This window comes from Fringilla coelebs (genome assembly GCF_963513975.1).
Source record: "Fringilla coelebs genome assembly, chromosome: 7".
NCBI lineage: Eukaryota > Metazoa > Chordata > Aves > Passeriformes > Fringillidae > Fringilla > Fringilla coelebs.
The window spans coordinates 20,537,186-20,559,709 of record NC_140035.1 but is presented as its reverse complement, the minus strand read 5'-3'; the positions used below and the strand labels follow the sequence as shown (position 1 = coordinate 20,559,709).

The window sequence follows — 22,524 nt, the reverse complement described above, 5'->3', positions numbered from 1 at the left end:
GGCTGCCAAGGGGGTCCAGAACAAACAAAGGACAAAAGCCACACACACGTTGAAAGGTGTCAGCAGCAACAGCACCTCACTAAGAGAGGTCTGTTTGTTTTACATCCTCAGTATTTACCACTATTGGTGATTGATGGTCTAATCCAAATCCCACTGAAATCACTAGGAAGCCCCTAATTGATTCAATGAATTTTGAGCCAAGCCCACAGCATCTGATTCTCCTAAGTGCATCTCAGGGAGCAGAGCATCTTTAGCTTTTACTGGTTTCAAATGACTCCTGATGACTTCTGACAACTGACATTTTTGACTGACATTTTTGAGTATCTTTGTATACATCTCCCAAAAGGCTTCTATTGCCCTATCTGGTTCACATGGGAAGAAATAAAATATACAAAATAAAACCCCATTCCCACAATATTGGCAAAATAATAGCCAGCCAGTAGGATACAGCAGACAACTAGCCAGAGTCCCCACTGTAAAGGATAAATTACCCAAGAAGATCACTTGTTTTAAAAGGACCAGTCTAGACAGTCTCTAATTGTACAACCAAAGGATCTTCAAGCCACCCATGCTCACAGAAGACAACTATTCTAATTTCTTAACAAACATCTGTAAACAGCAAAATGGGGAGAATGGCAAGGTAGGAATGGATGAACACACAGTCACAGGATGCTTGCAAAATTAGGGAAGAAAATTATCAAATTTTAAAAATCCTCTGAGTTTCATAAAGCTATAGCACCTGTAATCTAAAAACCCATAATCTAACTACAAACTACCTAAACTAAGCAAAATAGCCTAGTAGAAATTGTCAGGGCCAGTGGTTAAAGACAGCCCAGTTTTATTCTGTTTTTTTTGACTGCATGACCTTACACAAATCACCTAATCACAGTGTGTTTCATTCTCCTCTTTCTGGAGAGAGGAATACAAATAATTTCTACCTTTGTCAAATGCTTTGAATACTGTCAGCAAATGGGCTACTATCAAAATATTCAGAGTAATGATGACTGGTTTAAAATCTATGTTCTTTAAATATAATACAATGTGAAGACTATGCTGTATTTTAAAATACATTCTAAAATTGCTTTGCTTTAGCAATCTACATTTTTTTAATAGCATAAACAGGAATATGTGGTCTTTAAATTCTCAAATATTCAGTGTAGCAAATTTATTTTAGAAAGTTAAATTGAATTCACATTATTAACACTTCTACAATGTTTCCTCGACAAACTATAAATGTCCCTCCTTTTAACACAAAATGATTCAGCCATTACCAAAAATGACACTTCACTGTGAATGTCAAAGGGAAAAAGAATATTGAAACAGACTATGACCAGTGCACAAAGCCCCCCAGAACATGGCTAATGATGTCTTATTTTCCCGTCATTTTTCTACTTCCCTGCTACAATGAAACAGCTGCTATAACTACACTGCCTGCATTTAATAAAATGTCAGAAAATGCTAACTCTGCTGTGAGCATTCCCAATATTCTGAGAGAGGTGTGACTACAGTTATCACAATGAGTTTCAAGCCAGTGTTGTCAGGGTTTCTCTGCTCCTGCATTTCTTTAACCTACAAAAGAATAAAACATTTTTTTTGTCTCTCATGCAAACTACTAGTTTCTTAGTGTCCATGGCTGGCTTTAAAAGTATGCTTACCTGAAATTGCTTTCTTCTTTAGAAACAAGTATAATGACAAAGACTTTACAAGTACAATAAATATTAGGCAGCAATTTCTAGTTTTTACATGCTCTAAGCACACAGCATTTATTCAAAAGACAAACTGAAAGGATGTTGAAGATGAGCAAGATTCTGGAGGATTTAACTCACTTATTTTAAGATATCTTTTTAACTTTGGCAAGCATCTCCTATCTTCAAGACTCCCAGAAGGTACTCTGTCTAGAAAACAAGATTGGATGGGCTCTCCTAGGTTTCAATTACATCCAGATGCCAGAACTGCCTTCTGAGGATGAGATAGCGAAATTTTAGATTAGGTGATTTCATGTCAAACAAAAGGGCGCCAAAACCTGGAGGTTTGAATTACGTGTGAAACTGTGAACCTGTTAAAATTAGTGGCAAAATTCTTGACTTCAGTGTAGTCAAAACACTAACCAAGTGAGGCAAGAGGACTACTGCCTCCTGGGTGACAGCAGTTTATGTATCTGTGATCCCCACTAGTCATTGCACCTCTCCATGGTAAAATGGGGACAACAGTATCTACCACAACTTCAACAAATGATGAGAATAAGCAACTGAAAACACTGCTGAATGCTGCAACTGGAATCTTGGAAGTCTAGTGTCTACAAATTCATGCTGGGAAATTTCAAATTATTTTGAACACAGAAAGAAAGAGTCATCAAAGTGAGACATTGAAGGTCTACCTCCTGAACTCCCTGAGGAGGTCAGCAACAAGGTAAAGCCTCTGGCAAGTGGGCAAGAGAAGTTAATTTAAACCTGTTTTATGCTTCTTCTGGTGATTTCATGTTCCTTATTCTCCAGGTTCAGGACAGTACATTGTGTCAAAGTACATGAAATGAAGAAACATTGAAGGAGTGCAGCACACGAGCCTCAGAGTCCAACTTCCCTATCTACTCTTCTTTCTTCTTCCTGTCATCTTTTTTAGAAATCATTTTTTGCTAAAAACAAAACTGAGAAGGAATAATCTAACAATATCCAGTGCAACACCTTCTGGTGTCCTACTTCTCAGAAGATTTTTATTTATCTGTATTGATGTTTTCCATCTACATGAAATATATTTCCTGAAAAGGTAAATGGTTGTTTCTGCAGAATATGAAAATAAACAGAGGAAAGAAATTCAAAACTGATGGCTTGATCAGAACGCATTTTGCAAAAATCACAAACATTCTTCTTTCAGCCAGGTACTTCTCTACTTCAGTGTTTTAAGTCTTCTGTCATAAACATAAAAAACCCCATCAAGCACTGGTTTAATTTACATATTTGTGTGTCAGTGGAAAAGATATGCATTCTGCTCTTGACAAATATCCACAAAACAACCTTCTTATCTTCCTTAAAAGTTCTATTTCCCTTGATGTCTACAAAAAGCTTGTCAAAGTGGTGGGTGTTGATGTGCTGAACCATACTACCTACCCTATCTAATCCAAGTTTCTCAGGCTGTGTAGGATAAGGGCTTTGTTTTTCCATTTTATGGTAAAATCCAATTGTGGTCTCACACATTTAACTCGCATGAAAAGAAACCATAACTGCTGTATTAGTTAATCAGTCTATTCAGTACTCTTTAGAGTGTCAGTAATTGCATTGATTAAAAACAGGCATTTGGAATCAAATTATTGATCTGAACAAGAGAGATCAATATGCTGTTTTTCACATTAATTCCATAGTGCATTGGGAATAATCAGTAAATAAAATACCAATATTGACTTAATGCACATCTGTGTGATACTCTCTGATTAAATAGCAGAAGAGAAATACTTTTAACTCCTGTCAATTACAACAAAATATTATTTTAATTGGAAAATAGTAAATATTTCATATTTGCAAATTTGCTTCGTCTATCTTTCTAATTTCTACAGAGTTTGCTGCTGCCCAACTTGCTACTATATAAACCAGGCCTGTTCACATTTTTTCTTATTTTGAATTTAGCTCATCTTCCCTGATTAACTAGTGAGGAACAGACATTTCTAAACATACTCTGAGATGCTTCTGTTGCTAAATGAATCTTTATTGCAACTTGAGAAAAAAACTGGCTCCACAAATGCACACAGGACACTGCAGTAATTAACCCAAGATGGGTAAGGAGAGGCAAAATTACTCTACCTGACATTTTCCCCAGCTAACCACATCTCTTTACATCCCAATTCACCACAGCATGTTTCTGAAAGAGATGACCTCTTTTTACCTCTCTCAGTATGTAGCCCAAGCTGTGTAAATTCTGTGATGTCTGGCTTTTAGAGGTATCATAGAACCAGCGCCATCCTTGTGAAAAGGAAGAGCACCTATTGTATGTATTTTGTAATTTATCCCCTTTTTCCCATTTCTCTTCAATGTTGGCATTGATTTTCATATTATTGCTAAAAGTACTATTTTGTCCAGCTGAAATTCTGTTCCTGCCATCTGTCAACAACTCACTCTCTTTCTAAACATAATCTCAAAATATTATTTGGTTTAACTAACTCTTTAGTGACCCTTAGTGGGTTGTGTAAAGGATAACAACTGTTGCACCACATTAAGCAAATCATGAAAATGAAAATTCAGTGTGAAAATGCTGTTCTAGAGAAAGTTACTATAAAGAGTGAGGATGGACAGAGCAATACTGGAGGTTTATGAAGACATAATCATAATTCTCCTGCTAAGGTACTGGCTTTTCCTCCATCCAGTTCATATTTAAGATTATTAAACAAATTGGTTATAAATAATTTCATTTACTAAGATGAAAACAAGTGTGTCTGAGAAATCCTAATTAAAAGCAGGGTATCAATCTGTATTAGAAACAAGCTGAGTTTTTAAAAAAATTTATTTTGGAGCCTAAATTAAATATTCTTTTGATTTCTTCACTATTCAACTCAGCTACATGTATTTGTATTTCCTCACTAACTGCTATCTTTAATTTTAAGACAGCTGCATCACTGATGATAAAGTACCCAAAGATCAAACACGTTCACAGTCTTGTGCCAAGCCTTCTTTCAGAAGGAAATTCACAAAGAGAATAAATAATGAAAGTCATAAATCATAAATACCTCAACAGCACATTATCCTTAACCTCATGGGTGCTAAGAGTCCCAATTACATTTTCACCTCTGCTGTAGAGATCTGACATTTTTGCCTCTGCAATTCTGACTTGGAATGGCTCTGAATGAGCTCCACAAACTGGACACTTGTGGTGCTATTTGTGTGCAGCCAGCACAACAGGCTTCTGCTCTTGACTAGCTAACACAAGAAAAAGAACAAAATCATTGGACAGCTTTTTCCCACTATTTATTAACCTCTCAAATTTTTGTCATCCATACACAAGAAAAAAAGATGCTACTAAATGATCAGATCAGACACATTGATTACTTCTTACCGGCTCAGAACTATAATTGACTTTGTGCAATACCAATTTCCAGCATGCATTGCAGGACAGGCAGTCAAAATGCTCTGTGAGAGGCAATATGAGTGACTAGAAAGAATCTGATTTTAAGATCCCTGATCCAATTTTTCTGCCAAACTTGAGAAAATAATTACAAGATTCAAAAAAATTCCTTTTGCTGTTTCAAATATAAGTGCCAAATGTGTTACTTGTATACGCTTGACTTGTCTGAAGACATGAACCTTGAAAGGGACTATCTTTTTTCTCAGTATAATTACCCACTCTTCCTGCCTTTCAGCTGCAAGAGATAAATGGAGTATATGTGCATGTTTTTTAGGGGTTGGGACAGAATCTCAAAGAAAACACAGTCAAGAAGCAAGAGTCATCAAATGTGACTCCATAATACATATTTGCAGACTGCCCTTGCCAGCGCTGGCATAGAAGGTAGTAGGCTGTGTTCTCAGACAAGTGGAACTGAGAGTGATGCTCCTGTGGAAAGATTCACAATAATGAGTACTTTACAAATTTAAGTATTTTCTAGGAATTTATGTTATTTTTTCCAGTATTTAGGTTATTTATATAAACTAAATATCAACACTCATGCAGTTAGGCAAGAGAAGTCTGAAAGGAAAAATGTCTCTTTAGCCAAACTGCCTTCCCTGTGCTACCCCCAAGCACCTCCACAACCCTTTTGTGAGGTTAATCAGATGGGTCAGTACTTGATTACACTGATACACTGAAAGAGATCAGCAGTGTGAGCTAGATCCCCACGAAAATACAATTTTAACAAAGAAATACATATCACTTAGTTTTGCATATTTCTTTTGATTTCTGAACTTCTTCCTTCTACTTCCAGCATCTTTTAGGATTATCACACCCAGGACTGATCACAAAAAGCTCCTATAAGAAAATTCATTAAAAACATGCAAACAACCATGAATCTCATGCCTTATGATGTTCAAAGTAATCCAGCATATTTATGTCTGACTGTCACTCTATTTTTTCTCTGGCTGAAAGCTCTTTGTAGCAGAGGACTCCAGCCCTGCTTTGCCTCAAAGCACTCAAAACAAACAAGAATGTCAAGGCACACAAACTGCAAAAAGTCTGAATAAAAATAAGAATAAAAATGAACAGCAACAAAAGTGGAGAGCATCAAAATAACAATGATTACACTTTAAGGGGACTCTTCATTCAAAAAAATACTGTGGAGATTAATATTTATTAATATTCAGATGTAAAAGTCATGAAACTAAAAACTCATACAGGTTAGCTCAAGCACTGACTTGAGTATATGGATTATTCTGCTGGTAACAGAGGAAGTCTCTCTCTTTCCCATACCGCTCATTTTTCAGCTTTTCACTCCTCCCTTATGATAAAATCCACACTACCCTGACTTGGATCTTGCAGGTAGTTTCACTGACTCAGAAAGCCATTGCAGCTCTCAAAGCAGGATACAAACGCAGACAGAGTTTTCCAAGCTCAGTGTTCCATTCCTGAGTCAAGGGCAGTAGCTGCTTCTGCAATGTTTTACAGCTGTGACAGAAAAGGGAGACTTCCTCTTTAGGTGCTGACAATTCAACTGTACTATGTTACTGGACACTAGTCACTATTTTTCCCATTATTCATCTTCTTCCAAGAGAGAAATGTGGCAGTTGTTTATATTTTAAGACTGAAACACAGCTACATATATTTAGTACTCTGATATTACTGCTCTTAGAAAACAAGGATAGAATTTAAAATAGAGTATTCCTTTAGGTCCTGTAGCTTGAAAAATTCTGCCCTTGTTTCCAAAAAGTTTAATTCATCCACCAAAAGAAGTCTTGCCTCCATCTCTTACCACGAGATATCATCATAGGCAATGCTAATTATCATTAGAACCACAGCAATGAAAACGCCTCAATGAAAGAAACAGACAGAAAGACCATAATTTCTTAATCCAAATTCATGAAAGGACTTCAGGAATCCTTGAAATGAATGAAGTATGGACTGAAGAGAATTAAGTTATCTTGCCATGCACACAGGCAAATACACAGCAGCCTGGACTAAGGATTCTCCTTCTCCACAGCGCCACTCTACTTGTTCTGGTACAGGACTAGACCAAATGAGAACCACTCCCCACATCTCCAGGTTTCATACTGGGGCTACCCCGGCTAGTTCTGTGTTGGTCTGCTCAGTCATATGATTAGGCACAGCAGAAGAAACCACTTCCAGTAGAAACTGCCATTAGGACGTCCAGAATTCAGGGTACACAACAAAACCATGAATCATAGCTATTTCATAGGTTATCAGGGAGCTGATAAGTGTAAAAGAACATGGGATGTGGCAAGCTTTCCTTTGAGGTATTGCTATTCACAAAGACATTCAGAAGGGAAGTCTTAAGCTCTATATCATCTACTTGGCTGAAACTGGAGGTTCTAAACTTTCCCTGGCAGTTCTGCAACAATTTATGCAAAGTCTACTTAGGAAAGCCATCAGACTTACTGACAATTTTGTTTACATTAAAGAGCTCAGCTGACATATAAAGACCTTCAAATTTTTCATTATGAAGTTCCTTACTAACATACAAAAAATGTATTTTTTACAGACTCCTACTCATCTCAAACTTCTGTCTTTGTATTTCCCCTGCCATAAGCTGTCATCGTGTGACTCATTGCCAAGGTCTATATGCAGAGCCTCTGCACTAGCCAAGTTGTTACAGGCTGTGATAATAATTGAACCCTAATCACTTTCACCTAGAGCAAAATTAAGAACTTGAACAGACCTCTAGGCAAATTACTTTTACATATGTGAAACTGGTGTCAAAATATCAGAGTAGTCCCTAAAATTAATGGGTACAGTTAGGACTGTGCAAAGCCATTCTTTAGAAATATTTGTATGTAGTGCTTTCATGAAATCACTTCAAAAACAGAAAACAAAAGGGAAATATTTTTAAATCCTATGCAAATATTGTATAGGAGAACTGGCCAGTGCAGAACCCAAGTGAGAACAGAAATTAATGCACATATATCACTGGGCAGCTACATAAACCCTCCACACAGAAAATAAGTCACCCTTTAACACAGTTTTCATGGAGATGGTACAACTTTCAAACAAACACTTTGCAATTGCACTTTGATAGAACATTGCCTGCTTTCCTGCTCTCTCTCTCTCTCTCTCTTATTTTTGGCTCACAATTTCATGCGCATGTGAAACATTTCCCTTAGAATTTTTCTAATGCTCTGTCAAAGTCCACATTTGACAATACACTGAATAGCTCAATAGGCTTTCCCTTTGACAACGGTCATCCTGGAAAAGTAAACTGAAATACAGAGAAATCAGAAGCAAAATTATTATGTTTATTTCTAGGCGACGTTGAAATTGCAATAATTTGAGGATTAACTCTTGATTATGGTCTTCTCTGTCCACTCTAAGATCTTTATGATGTAATTGCATTAAATGCATTAAGAATTAATAAAAAGAAAAATACTGTTTTCACAATCACCCCTATTATTTAAATATATATAAAAATCAACACGGTACCTACATCTTATTGAAAATTCAGTAAAGGAAAGGTGGTATTTTACCACATCATATTAGCCAGGAAAGAAGAGAGATGAAAAGGTGATTTTCAGAGAAGTATTGCAGCACAATCTATAGGAGTTATGGCATACAAAATACCTTAAAATAAGTCACCTCCAATAAGCTTGCAGTCTAGAGGATTTGGAGACATTTAATGAAAAACATAAAGGGGATTTTTCAAACTGTAAGTTTCGCAAACTCAATCCATGTGTTTTTCAAATATTACTTCGTGCACAAGGGGGAGCTCCTGCAACTCTATATCACAATAAAAACCTGAAGACAATACAGGGAACATAAAGGAAATACAGCATGAAAGATTTCAGAAAAGAATACATATTCTTCACCCAATAGCAAGAATTACTGTATGAATTTGCACAACTTTATCTGCTTTTGTCTTCTGTGCTCAGCATGGATTCCTCAGTACAAAGGAGATGAAAAGCATTTTCCCCCTTAAAGGATGTATGCTCTCAATGAAGAAGGAGCAAACTCATGTATGTTTTAAACAGTCACTGAGGTGAAGCTGTACAAAAAGAAAGGAGCATAGTTTTTGAGGTAAGGCGTTTTAATGCAGTGTGTCACAGCAAAAAGGTATGGGAGCAGGTAATCAAAGTCTGTACCATAATAAACACAGATAAGAGGACTTCATTAACACTGCTCAGTCAGCCCCCATTCTTGAAATACTCTGCTTTTGAGCACTTAATTTTAGCCTTCCTCTCAAGCAGAATTTTGTGTGGCATCTTAAGGATGTGGGGGTTCTTTCAGCAAACTGCAATAGAAGATTCCATTATGGAAAAGAATATAAAACTTCATCTTGGATCATTAGCAATTTTTAATTATATACTACTTGAATAAATAACTTACAAATCATAAATTTCTCTTCTTTCTGTGTCTCATTTCTATGCTTTCAGGCACCCACAATTTGCAAAGGAGTTTAAGACATTTGCTGATAGCAAAAAATAGCATTCAGCACTGCAGTCCACAAGAGAGTGGAGAATAATGCTCTCAATGGGGCTGTGTCCTCTGTCCTTACCCACATTAATTCTTTTATCTCCACAACTCATTCCTTCAGTACCTATTTCTTTCAAACTACCTTATATCTCCAGAGCAGATAGGCTACTTCTTGTTCCTACTTGGGTACCAGTAAAGGGCCTAAAAGAACAGGGGAGACAACACTGGCTTTCAATCAGTTTCTGACTTTGTAACAGTCAAATACTGCTCAATCAATTAAAAGAAGCCCTGGAGAGAAATCCCACATGGTTAGGCACTGAGACAGGAAAGCCCAAGCAACCCAGCAGCAAACACAAGTGTGGGAATTCTGCACATAAAATGCCCACAGCCTCAGTGCACAAGTTTGCAGCGAAACTGCACCAAGCCTCTGGTGAGCCGGTTTCAACTGACATTTTTCAATGTTTAACAATATGGTTATTCTCTAGGGGCTCACAAACGGTACTCCTTACTGCATGAACAAACCCCAAAAGTCAAGCTTCTATTTCAAAGGATAGGATTCCCAGTGGATAACTGGAAAAAGCTATTTAGTATGTACTATGTATTTTCCTCCAGCTCAATGTCAGACAGGTTTGATCCATTTCAATTTAAAAATCAGCCAGGAGCATACTCTCAGCATGGTGAATTCAGCAAAAACAGTGAAAAAGTGGCCAAGTTGTAAGAAGAGAGTCCTGTAGTGGGAAGCATCGTGCAACCCTGCTGCCAGCTCTGCTGGTAATATGGAACCAGGACCACTAACTATTCTGTCTGCATGCTGGAACCTGGCCTCCCCTGCGTTCTAAGTACTCTCCTGTATCTTTTCCAAAAACCTATTTGAAATGATTATTGATTTTGTAATTTTGTCCTCAGGGTTACATTCATCTCACATATGCAACTCTACCCCATGGGAATTTTCAAAAACTAGAGTGAGAGCCCAGTCTGTCCTAGTTAAAAAGACTGATGCTCTGTCATTTTCCCTTATGTAAGACAGCACTAAATTGACTTTGTTTCCATTCCCCAAAAATATAACTGGGGACAGTAATATACTCCCTCTCAGTATTTTATGCTCAATTTAACTGCTATATTGCATTAAATGATGTGCAATAATGTAACCCCAAATGCAAATGAATTCACATTTGGTAAAAAGAATCTCTTTGTTGCTTTCTCCTACTAGAAATTTTTTTGTAGATTTTAATGAACTAGAAAAAACCAAACGTCCCCATATGGTGAGAAAATTCCAAAGCATGTATTAAAAGAAAAATCTTATGTTACTCATCAAATACTAATAGATGTGACAGGAGAAAAAATTAAGCTATGAAGATGAAACTCAAATAATTAGCAATTATGGAAAAACATCTATTAGAGTACTTGTAAAAGACTCACCACAGGCTAAAAAAGAAAAACATGCATTTCATATTTCTAGAGTGGAATACATTAAATTTCATCTGAAGCAAATTACTTACAGTTATAAACTTCCCTGGAAAATGAAAACAACACATACACACTTTGAAATAAATCATGATCAGAAGTACTGAAGATGTTATCTCTGCCTAAGAGTGTAATGTATTCTTACCATGTGAAAGATTTTGAGGAACTTTCTCTGGATGTCAGAAGGTTCCTCACTCAGTCTTTTTCTGGACACTACAGTGTAGTCTGCAGGCCTCTCTGAGCTGTATTTGATGCCTGCCTCACAGGTATCATTCTGGCCATCTAAAGCAGTCTAAAGATGCCCTGAAAATACCTCTCTTTCCCTGGAAGAATGCCCTTCCCTGATGCACTAGCCATTTTGGGAGTCATGCATCATCCTAAAAATAAGCAAAATATGTAACATCTAGAAATACAGCACTGCTTTCTGGTATCTTGATTTTTTGTTTTGAAAAGCTGGCAGCGACTTTGGGAATTTGGCCCTGGAACTCCAGTAACTCCCTGATGGTTCACCAGACAGCAGGGCATGAAGGGTGACAGACATTTTGTGTAAGCACTGTAACAGTTGCACAGTTTAAAACTGCAGAAATGAGGTTTGCATGCAGTAAACAAAATACTCACATATTTACCTCTGCGGCATTTACCTTTCACTGAGCATAATTAAAGAGAGCTGTGGTCATATGGAGAAAACAAAGAACTAGAATTCATGGATCATTTCTATGCTGTGTAGCCTCTTCTGCCCCTTTTGCTATGGGACTGTCTGAGCACCTCCAGGATGAAAGAAGGTGACAAGTATTTGTCACACATTTACTCACTCAGCTTCTCTCCAGAGAAATGTGCACAGTGTGGGAGGGAGAAGGATGGCTGTTTTACACATGGCTTGGAAAGGAAGATAATATGGTTTGCAAAGGACTTTGTTCTTGTAAAAGTCACTGAGCAGTTTGAGCCTGCCCTAGCCAAGCTCTGTCTCCTGCCCAAGAAATTATTTCATACAGGAAGAGTCCTGTTGTGCTAGAAAAGCCCAGCTATTGGCAAAGGTAATAATCATTAAATTTTGCTCAGTTTCTAAAATACTTTGTACCAGAAAGTGTTTACCATCCTTAGCTGAGCATCACTTCCCATTACTGGGGGGATATTACCTTCTATTCTAGGGGAGACAGACATTTTTACCTTTACTTGTTATTTCTATCTGCTTCAGAAAACACAAAACCATCTTTTAGTTTGAATTCTGCACCTGGTGCTTTCCTTGAGAAATCCAGCAGGACCCCTGACCTGACATAACTCCAAGTGTACCACTGAAATGCCAATAACCTAGAAAAGCACTTAGACATAATTCATAACTGTTACATAAAATTCTTGCAGAATCCAAGGTGCTAAGTATCTAAGAACAATTACTCAGTGCATAGAAAAATATTTATGTTCCTACAGGATAAGGTTGTGTCCAGAAGTAGTATAGCTAGAGAATAAGGTTCTAGGAAAAGGAACTGCATACTGTTACATGTATACATTAAATAAAAGCTAAATGTGACAATTAAAAAAGGTCAGTACTCTTGAGGAAGCAAGACAGACAGGGAGAGGTGGAAGTAGTTATTTTTGCATTAAGGAAACACACTAAAATATTCCTTGTCTTCATCTGCTGTCAAGAGATGCTTTTTGTGCAAAAAAAAAAAACCCTTTAACCTTTTAAAGACATCACACAAATGCATCCAATTAAACTCCCATGTCTAGAAGGAAGGCAACCTAGCATCTGTTTATTACTGCAACTTTTCTACTCCTGCCATACAGAAATTCTAGAAGTTATCAATCTTTACAGCAATGCCTGACACTATTTCTTCCCACTATTAATCTATATATATACTCTATCCCACTATTGAAACTGGCACAGAAATATTCATGAGTTCTTTCATGTGGGTCCTCATCTGGAGAGGCTGAAGGCACAGAACTATTTTACAAAGGAGAGCTGGGATGTAAAGCTGCTCTCTGAGCGTAGGAGAAAATTCACCCTGAGCAAAGGGCCAGAACAATGCCTATGCATCAGTTCAGACCCAGGTACACCTTAAAATAGGATTTAATAATGAATTTTATGATCCACTGGTTATCCACTGGTCTTGCCATAGCACTGCTTTTCTTCCTTATCCTCAGCACTTTTGCAACAAAGACCAAGAAACCAGACTGTAACACAAACTTCAGTGGCAGTACACTTTGTAATAATCCTGAACCAGCTGCTTGCTTCAGTTAAATGATACAACGTCTAAGGCCTTCTTATAATTTGTATACTGTACTCAAATGCACCAACCATATGTTTGCATTTGCACTCAGTTATTTTCAATTGAATGCTAAATACTATTACATTTTTCATAATCAAATTCCTCCCCCTCCAACAAAAAAAAAAAAAAAAAAAAAGGGGCAAAACTGTGAGCAATTTACCTTATTACAATTTTTAGAAACTTGGCAAAGAGCACTGTTTGACATACTGTCTTTATCTGGCATTCCTAGAAAAAGAATACATAAAATAAATACATACTGTACATTCGTTGACAGTGAAAATATTTATTAGTAGAACAGCAAATTTGAGGGTTCAATACTTTGATAACATACACATTAATCTGCAATTTTTAAAGAGCAAAACATTTATTCAGAAAAAAATTTCCTCTAGTGAACACAAAAAAGACAAAAAGCAAACTAGGGTCAATATTTTTACACAGCTTGTTAAGCACAGTTCTTTTCCAAAATTTAGTATCTGAAGCATGTATACAGGAGTTACTTATAATTTTTAATTTAATACTATCAGTGTCTCAGTAATCCCTGGCAGTCAAATGTGACATTGAGTTTGCACTAAGCAGCATAGCTATGCTATTCTATAATATTATCCTGCAAAGAAAACATATTGAACATCTAACATAGGAGACAAAATTTGCAGATGCAATTGCTAGCCATCAGATATTGTCCTGCCTGGCATCCAGAGAATCCCTGGCAAATAAATATAAGTGCTTTGATTTACATAAGTGATGAATTCCAAAGGCTGCCCTTGGATTCATGTCTACAGCACTCTCCCACAGTTTGACAGGTTCTCATGAGGCAGAGACATACCCAAAATTATTTAGCTATGTAACAAAGATTAGAGAGCAGCATGTTTACTGCAAGCTCAACCACTACCCTTGATTCTCCAGCAAGCTGTGTAGCCCATCCTAACTACAACAATTGAGACAGTTTGTTATATTTATTTTACTAGCAAGACTCATGGCCATGTTCCATGGTTCATGCAACACAAGTAGTAAAATGCTACGCGACATCATCCAGTACGTTTTAATCAACAGGCCTGGGTCATAGTGCAGATTTTGGTGAAGCTCTGTGTACACTTGTACAGCTGGGAAGGCAGTTGAGCAAGTTCCAAAGTGTCTTCTACTACATGCAGTATTAGTGCAGTTGTAATACCAAACTGAATTAAATTTTTAAAGTTCAATACTCAAACCTGGAGAACCTCCATCTTCTCCTTTCTTTCCCTTTCTCATTTGCTTGCCCACCACCTCATACCTAATCTCTCATACTTACTGTCATTGTTGGAGCCAGTTTCCATAACACCATAAGGAGGAGTGAGAAGTCCAGACATATACTGTCGATATTTCTGAAAGACAGCGATGGCACATTCAGTCAGGTACAGATGTATAAAGCCATGCTATTTATTCTTGTGTCTCCTGCCTTGTGCTTCTCACACACACACGAGATATGAGACAATCAAACATGTCTTTACTCTTAACACTACAAGGTCTGCTTTCTTGACTGGAGTACACACTGCTGTTATTTCAAAGTTGTGCTAAACCAGTTCCCTCTTTCATCTTCCCCAAAGCATGACTTTAAGGTTTCTAATAAATCAATGTTTTACTTAGCTGTGTGATTTCCCATAAAGATTGTTTTAAAGCTCATTTGAAATTACACTGCTTATCTGAATCCAAGCTAAAAAGCTACTTTATTATAGGAATGGAGACGAGCTAAGGATTCATAAAAATCCTGTACAACAACAGTTCTGGTGTCAGATTTGAAATACACAGAAAGTAGAGCGAAAACTCTAAACATTTAAACCCAAGACACTAAGTTTGGTATTCAGAAACTACAAGGCTATGAAACACACAGATCTCACACCTCGTATTATGTATATCCTCATACAAAAACTGTATTAGCAGATGAAACTTTGTAACTGTAAAAATAACATTCCTTATACCACCATAAGCTACATAATTGTAACTGATGTCAGCAACTGGTATTTTTCTTCAGTGAATGCTGATGACATGGTCATTAAGGTTCAAAGCTCTGTCTAAGGCTTAAGAAACTCACAGAAGCAACAAAAATTACACCAAAGGAAAAAAATTGTGCTTTTATCAAATACAAACCATTCAATGATTAAGAAGCACATTTTTGTTTCAAATCACATTATGTTACTGTCATGATTAAGGATAAACAATTATAATTCCCTTTTGGAACTGCCAGAAAACACGCTTGTGCAATAGGGATTCTGATGTTCAGTGTACACAAAATTCCTTATACAACCTTTTGGGTGTGCAGTGAGCTCAACATGAACAATCAATCAGCTGGAATCCATGCAGGTTTCAACTAAGCACACACAATAATTGAGACAGTGCAATAGTGCAATTTTAATTTAAAAGTTTTATCCTTTGCTCTATGGAGTTGTTTGGATGTATTCACTTTAAAAATGTTGCCTGTTGAATTTTAACAATGCTTGAATTATCCTTCATACATTTATTTTTCTTGGAAATGAAAACATCATCAATTCTAGCACTAAAGACTGAATGTCTTGCATTCTAAATAATAACAAAAGCTACAAAGATTACATTAATCTTAATAATCCAATCCTATTTTTAGACAAGCTATTACATCCTAAAGCTTAGTAACATATTATTTAAATCTCACCCATAATCCAGCTGAATACTCGTAAAAGCAAATCTATGCTATATCCCTGGTCAGTCGCACAAAACAAATGCTATTTCATTTGAGGATAAAACTCTCCTATTTTCTTTCTCAAACCATTCAGTTCCCATACTCTGCATCCAGTCCCATGCCTGAACTCAATGAGAGGAAGAACATAACAAATAATTATTTTCTCAGTTCAACTAGTAAATCACACATATAAACCAAGGGGAAAAGTAATTTTCATTGGCCAAAAGAAAAAAAAACAAAACAAACCAAAAGAGTGTCCCCAAGGGTTTGAAATAACATTTATTCAAATAGTAGACAAATGTTTTGTTCCACCTTCTACTGAATCTGGTCTTGAAATGTAATTCATAGATGTAAAATTGGAATGGTTCATTTGGGACAAGATAAAAACAAACAGTATAAGATGTTTTCCTCTTCTTCTTCATCATCATTTAGCTGGTATTAATTTCTTTTTTCTGTTTTTCCCAAAATAGCATTTCCCCAGAAATACATTACTAGTCCACATTTAAGCCACTCCTATAAAGAGCTTAAACTGTAGGAAGAGAGTAATTTTTTCTTTTATTTCCTATATCATGTCCACAGCCATCATACACTGCATGGCATTTTTTTCCTGATTAATTCTCTAATATTTTTCCTGATTATTCTTCTCAAGAGACAAAACATCAAACACAGCAGACAATTTCCAAAAGATATGAAGGCCCATCTTCAGAAAAAAACTACAGGTAGAGTAAGCCAGAATTAGATACATAACTTTAAAGGAGGCATTTAATCCCATTCAGGCACAACTCATGCTCAGGGCACCAAAGTTCAGCAGGAACAAAAGCACAGACTCCTGATATATAACACAGGAATTTGGTGTCACTCCTAAGGACGTCCCCTCTGTCACCTCCTGCATGAGGGTCCCACCCTGCCCTGGGATCAGTCCATTTATGAGTGTGATACAGCAAACCCTGTGAGCAGTGCTGCCTGTGAAGGAGCTCAAGCAGCTTTACCAGAAGAAGAAATAATTCAAGGCATGCCCTCAGAAAGCTCAGTTGTTCATACTCCTCCAGGGCACCTCCGCATAAATGAAACTTTCTTCTATATCTGGGTATCCCTGGGGGGAGGGCTGATACAACTGCCTACACATGGTCTCTCATGAGGATATCTCAGTGGGTGTGGGCTGACATAAAAGGTATAATTTATGCCTAAACTTGTGTCACCACATCAGCCAAATTAAATGTCAAGGGAAACTTATTTCGAGGAGTCAGGGAAACACCGTTTGCTGGGAAACCTAAGCATGCAAAGACAGACCTAAGTAATTGCATAAAGATTTGCCAGTATCAGATGGAATAATAAAGTTCCAGGCATGAGATCAGTGAAAGCTGGGATAATGAGGCCTATCTTGTTTCCATACTGTCTGTAAATGAAAATAAAATCCAATAAATTAAATTATATTCATAGGTGGCATTTAAAATCATCCTGAAGATTAACAGACAAGATATTTACAAAAGGCTTTTGAAAATATATTCCACAGGTAGTATGAAATCTGGAAAGGCTTTCCTTATGAAAGACAGGAACAATTATCAAATCATCATACGCTTGTTTATCACCAGAAGTCTTCAAGTTTTGTAAATCCAACATGACAGCAGTTTTTAAAGCTACATTCAATGACCTATTCACTCTGTCTTCAGATTTTTATCAATTTATAAACTCTATCATGCAACAGCTTAAATAACAGAAAATTCCTACATCTAACCTGACAGCATGAGTAATAAAGACAGTATTTTTTTTCCAGTTGATGACTGCCTCATACCCATGCAGTGGTGAAAATTAACACGTTTTGACCTTTTCAGCCACTGCTATGGCCTAAAGCAAAGAAGACTGGTGACAAGAAACAGTTGGGGAGAGAAGAAAAGGAAGAAACACAATCACACACTTGCCCTGCTGGGAAGGTGCTGTGAGGGAATGGTTTTTAAGGCCACTCGCTGTCAGTGTGTTTCTTTGCATGCTCAAATTAAGGCTTTATTTGTAGTTAGCTGCAGTTTGTCTCATAGGCTTTCATGAGTACAATAGGTTTTCTTCAACCTACTGAACATAATTAGGTATATTTTTATATGCTAATGTTTAGAAAGGCAATTACTATAATTGTGATGTGAGCTATCTCTAAATTCCTGAAAAACACTTCTAGCATACACAAGATATACAAAATATGTCTTTGGTCTTTGTGGTTAGCCCCTTCTCTTCTGCTGCTAATAGTGAAGAGCTAATACCTGTTTACAAACATTCCAGAATAAGCCAGGTACATGCAAAGAATATAGATGAGCCTTTGTTGTTCACGTTCACTGCTGTGTAGCAAAACCCCAGGCACACTAACAGGAAAGACACAGGACTGATGAAGGGAAGACCCCCTGGGTATAAAGATTTCAACACAGGTTCTACAGCAAATACTCCCCCAAGGGCAGCAGTTCTGCAGTTGGCCAATAAGGGCTGTGCATAAGGACCCAGGCAGTGATGGTCTGCAGCACCAGGAGCTCAGGCTTCTGATGCTTCCCCGCACCATGGTGAATCTACAGATCCAAGGAATCTGTGGCCAGATACCAGGAATTAAGCGTCTTGTAACACTGGAGACAGTTTTGTAGACCTCAAAAGGTACTTGGTTCAATACATAATCATTCTTTTTCCTTCTTTCTCCTCTATTCACAATCTCAAACACAGTGTCCTTTTTTACCATTTCTACTGCCTCCTTTTCTGCCTACGCCTAAGTCTGAACAGAGAAGGTGACAAAGCAAAGCCTGCCTAACTTGCAAACTTGGGAGTAACACAAAATAATTAATTTCAGATACAGAAGTACTAAGCAAAACATCAAGGTGACCTTTCCATACATTTTTCAAAACATAGTGTAATTATTTCATCAGATGCTCTTATTGGGACTATTGCCTGAGGTCTGCAAAATTCCTGTACTAGCTGTCAATACTTCTGCAATGGTTTCTCTTGGAGAATATATGCGGTAGCTTGACAATGTGAGCCAGCTTCTCTGTTTTCTTTTGACAATAAATAATTGATCACTGATGCTCTCAGTACAACTCTATTCTTCCTCTAAGTTGGCAGTGAACCACGTCCCTCATGAGCATTACTCACAAGGGCATGCCACTCCCGTGCTGCACTCTTGCTTCTCTTTTCTCCAGAAGAGTAAGGAGAGAAGCCCCTGAAAGAAAGAGCCCATGAAGATTGCTGGGCCTTCTTTTCACTCATCAAATCAAATGGAGATTAGATTGAAAAATCCAGACTTCTGCCTTTAGAGTTCATGCTCTGGTCTTCACTTAACTGACGGGTAAAATCTCAGGTCATTGGCCTGCTATCTGTTTGTGTTATCCAACAAAAAAGTGCCTAATGTTCTTACCGATTTTCACAAAAAACCCCACCCCAGACTGATTATCACACTGATAGTTGTTTTTCATCCCAATCTTGTTACAAAGGGGAAAACGAACAGCACCCTTGCTTTTGCCCAATAGTATGTGCTGAGTCCCCCAGCAGACCGGCCTAATTCTGACTTCAGATACTGTCTTCTTGGTATGTTTGCAAATTACCAAGTGTATTTCTTCTAAGCAAGCTCAATCAGAAAATTTCCATACATTTCAGGTCAATGTCACTTAACTGGCTATCACAAAAAGGACCTAACCCATGGCTGTTTAATACTAGATAAAAAAATCATTGTTTGAAGCTGGTGCTTCACTCTAGAACACCAAGTATCCTGACTATTGATAAATGTCTCCTTTGTCATTAACAGAATATAAACATTTGCTGCCATCAACAGCACAGGTAAGAGAACAGAACTGAGGTATTTCTGAAGGAATGTATAAAGACTTACTAGAAAATATAATGCTACAGTAGTAAAATGTTTTTAGTTTGTAGAAAAATAGAAAATAAGCCATGTGAAGATCTCCCCACAACTTACTGAACAGAAACAGATTATTTTGTATACATCAGTCTATCAAGTCATTAAAATGGGATAGACAAGGTCTGAAATAGCCAAAGTGAAGCACTATTTAGTCATGTTCAGCTAAAATAAATACAGGAAATGCCTGTACCAAAATTGCTGAATCCTGATCCCAGAATAGGTACAGTTTATGTAACAGCAGATGAATCTGCATCTTTTCCATTTATTTACCTATTTACCATCTTCACAATGTTTCTGCACAGCTCTAATCAACTATGCTTTATTTTACACCATCTCTTTATTTTGGAGACATGTATTTTCCTGTCACATTTCCACCTAAATCAGTTTATCCTGCTTGAAAAGCTCTGTGTGCAGAATTTCCTTTATCACAGCATCCCCTTGATATTTTGTCAAGAAGAAAAATGCACCCAACTCTCTGAAATCATGCCAAATAGCAGACTTGGCTACCAGATAGAAAGCCAAAGATAAGAATGCACTGCAAAAAATTTCATCTGAGGAAATTAGAGCATGAGCACTGATTAAGCAAATTACACAGCCTATTCTGCTCGATCTAATTTAAATATAGAAATGCTGTCATACAGCTCTCCAGTTCTGTCTCCAAGAGAAATCCACTCAGGAAATGCACTTGGGTGGGGACAGGACTTGGCTGGGAGGGGTGGGAAAGATTGCATACACTTAGAAGAGGACAAAGAAACCAAATTAAGAACAAAGGTCCCATCTGATTTATGTGTTTTGTTTTACTTCAATTGTGAAAACATAGAGTAGATAAGGTATTTACAGGAAAAAATACTTAACTGCCTTTAACATCAAGTTCAAGCTTTTGAAAGTAGCTGAAAAAGAGCTTTATACATTTCCATATTTACTTTTTCACTGTAATATCTTTAAAATCAAATTATAATGCTACCAACAGTGCATCAAACTCAATATAAGATCATAAAATAAAGATGTGCCTTCCTTTTTTCCTCTTCCATTTAATCACATGTAGGAGAGAAGCATCAAATCATACCTAAGCTGGAATTTGCTGAACAATGCAGTGACAGAACAGAACCTCATTCCTCTTCAAACTGTTCTGCAACACTAAGAATTGTAAACCTGCATCTTTATTAGCAAAGCCAGCAGATACATCTCAAAAATGAAGAGCAGAACAACTAAGAAAAATGTGCTGGTTTAACATAATTTTTCTTACCACTACAGCCAAACTTTTAACTTACATTAACAGGACTTAGAGGATGAAGCAACGTCTAGAATCATCTCTTGGGTCATGCACAAGAGGAAGAACAATTTCCTAACGTTCCAGGTACAAAATACTTCCTTTTACCTTCAATCACACCTCTTACTTTCACATGCACTATTATAATGAGCAGAGAAACAATGATGCATTCTTTCAGATGATCTCAGTTTGCAAGACAGGTAACAGGAGACTCACAAATACAGGACGATGCTGGTTTTGTTCAGTTCCTCACCTGGGCAACTACAGGCTGCCTCCTGCATTTTTCCTTCTATATTGTGTGCACCTCTGACTAATCTTCAGCATTTTTCTGGAGCAGAGCTTCAGCTGAGACAAAAGTTCACATCTCAAAGAGAGATATGTGGAAAGCGCTTTGACAGAACGATAAATTCTGTAATTGTGGCAACATAAGCATATTTTGCTATCTTCTGATAACATCTTAGCCTCCAAAGCAAGCAAAAAGCAAGGATTGTGTGTACTTAGTAAGCTGGAAGTTATCAAGAACCTCTAAACCAAGTTGTTCTTCCACCCTGAGAGTGCCACCTTGAAAATACAGAAGGCCTGATACATATCTTTGCATGAATGTAATGAAACAGACTTCATCTGAAAAAATTGGTGAGAAACTAGGTGTGTGCTGCTGAGATAGAGAAAAACTGGAAACCTCCTACTACAGGCTGTGCTCTGACAGTGGGCTGAAGACACACTCTCTGTAATAAAATTCTGTAAGGTCACTACAAGGACTCTGCAGAAGCTAAGTCTAAAAAATAGGTTTTAAGTGCAACTTAAATGACACATTGGCCTTATGATGACACTGTGCACAGCAGTGGCTTTATTCATGGTTATAAAGTTTTTCTTCCCTCCCATTACATATATTTTTAAAAGGAGATTTGAAACAAATAAAGAAAAAGCTGGTGAGCTGATCTGTAACTCTGCTTTTCATATTTATAACCCCTGAACACAGAAGTATGTTCGTCTAGAATTTGTTTTCATCTGGAAGGAAACTCTGGGTTAAATATTAATTCCTCTACAATCAATATAAACCTCTTAAGCAGTTTGGTGGGGTCAATCTAACACTGCTTTTGCTTCTCACAGAAACAAGCACACATCAACCTCCAATACTCATCCAACATCAAAGGCTTCCTTTTCGTGGATAATTCTCCAAACTGATTGTTTCTATTCAATTGTGCAGAACAATAACAAGGATAATTAATAAGTGTAAATAAGTAAACATACAATTTCCCTTATAACATTTGTCTTTCTTCAAGGCTTTTAAAATATTATTGTGATTACAGTGTGAAATGCTTTAAAAGCAGTTTGTGCAGCTCACTCAGGAATACTGCAGAGAAATCAAAGCAAGTACAACAGAAAATAAGAGGGAAAAATGTAAAGACAAAGT

At 37.1% G+C, this 22,524-nt stretch overlaps 1 protein-coding gene across 7 annotated transcripts in view; it reads right to left on the bottom strand.

Moving 5' to 3' along the window:
* RAPGEF4 (Rap guanine nucleotide exchange factor 4) overlaps positions 1 to 22,524 on the bottom strand; it is a gene marked incomplete at its 5' end in the record, with an annotated part of 141,706 nt that overhangs the window by 60,264 nt on the left and 58,918 nt on the right. For 3 of the 7 annotated variants that reach the window (XM_084209688.1, XM_084209687.1, XM_084209689.1), the window contains 2 exons: positions 13,438 to 13,502; positions 14,563 to 14,635. The exons of 1 other annotated variant lie outside the window; for it this stretch is intronic. In XM_084209688.1, coding sequence (XP_084065814.1) covers positions 13,438 to 13,502; positions 14,563 to 14,635 — 138 coding nt within the window. Of the gene's footprint in view, positions 1 to 13,437; positions 13,503 to 14,558; positions 14,636 to 22,524 lie in introns of all 7 variants that reach the window. 3 more of the 7 variants (XM_084209690.1, XM_084209693.1, XM_084209692.1) reach the window with 1 other exon arrangement.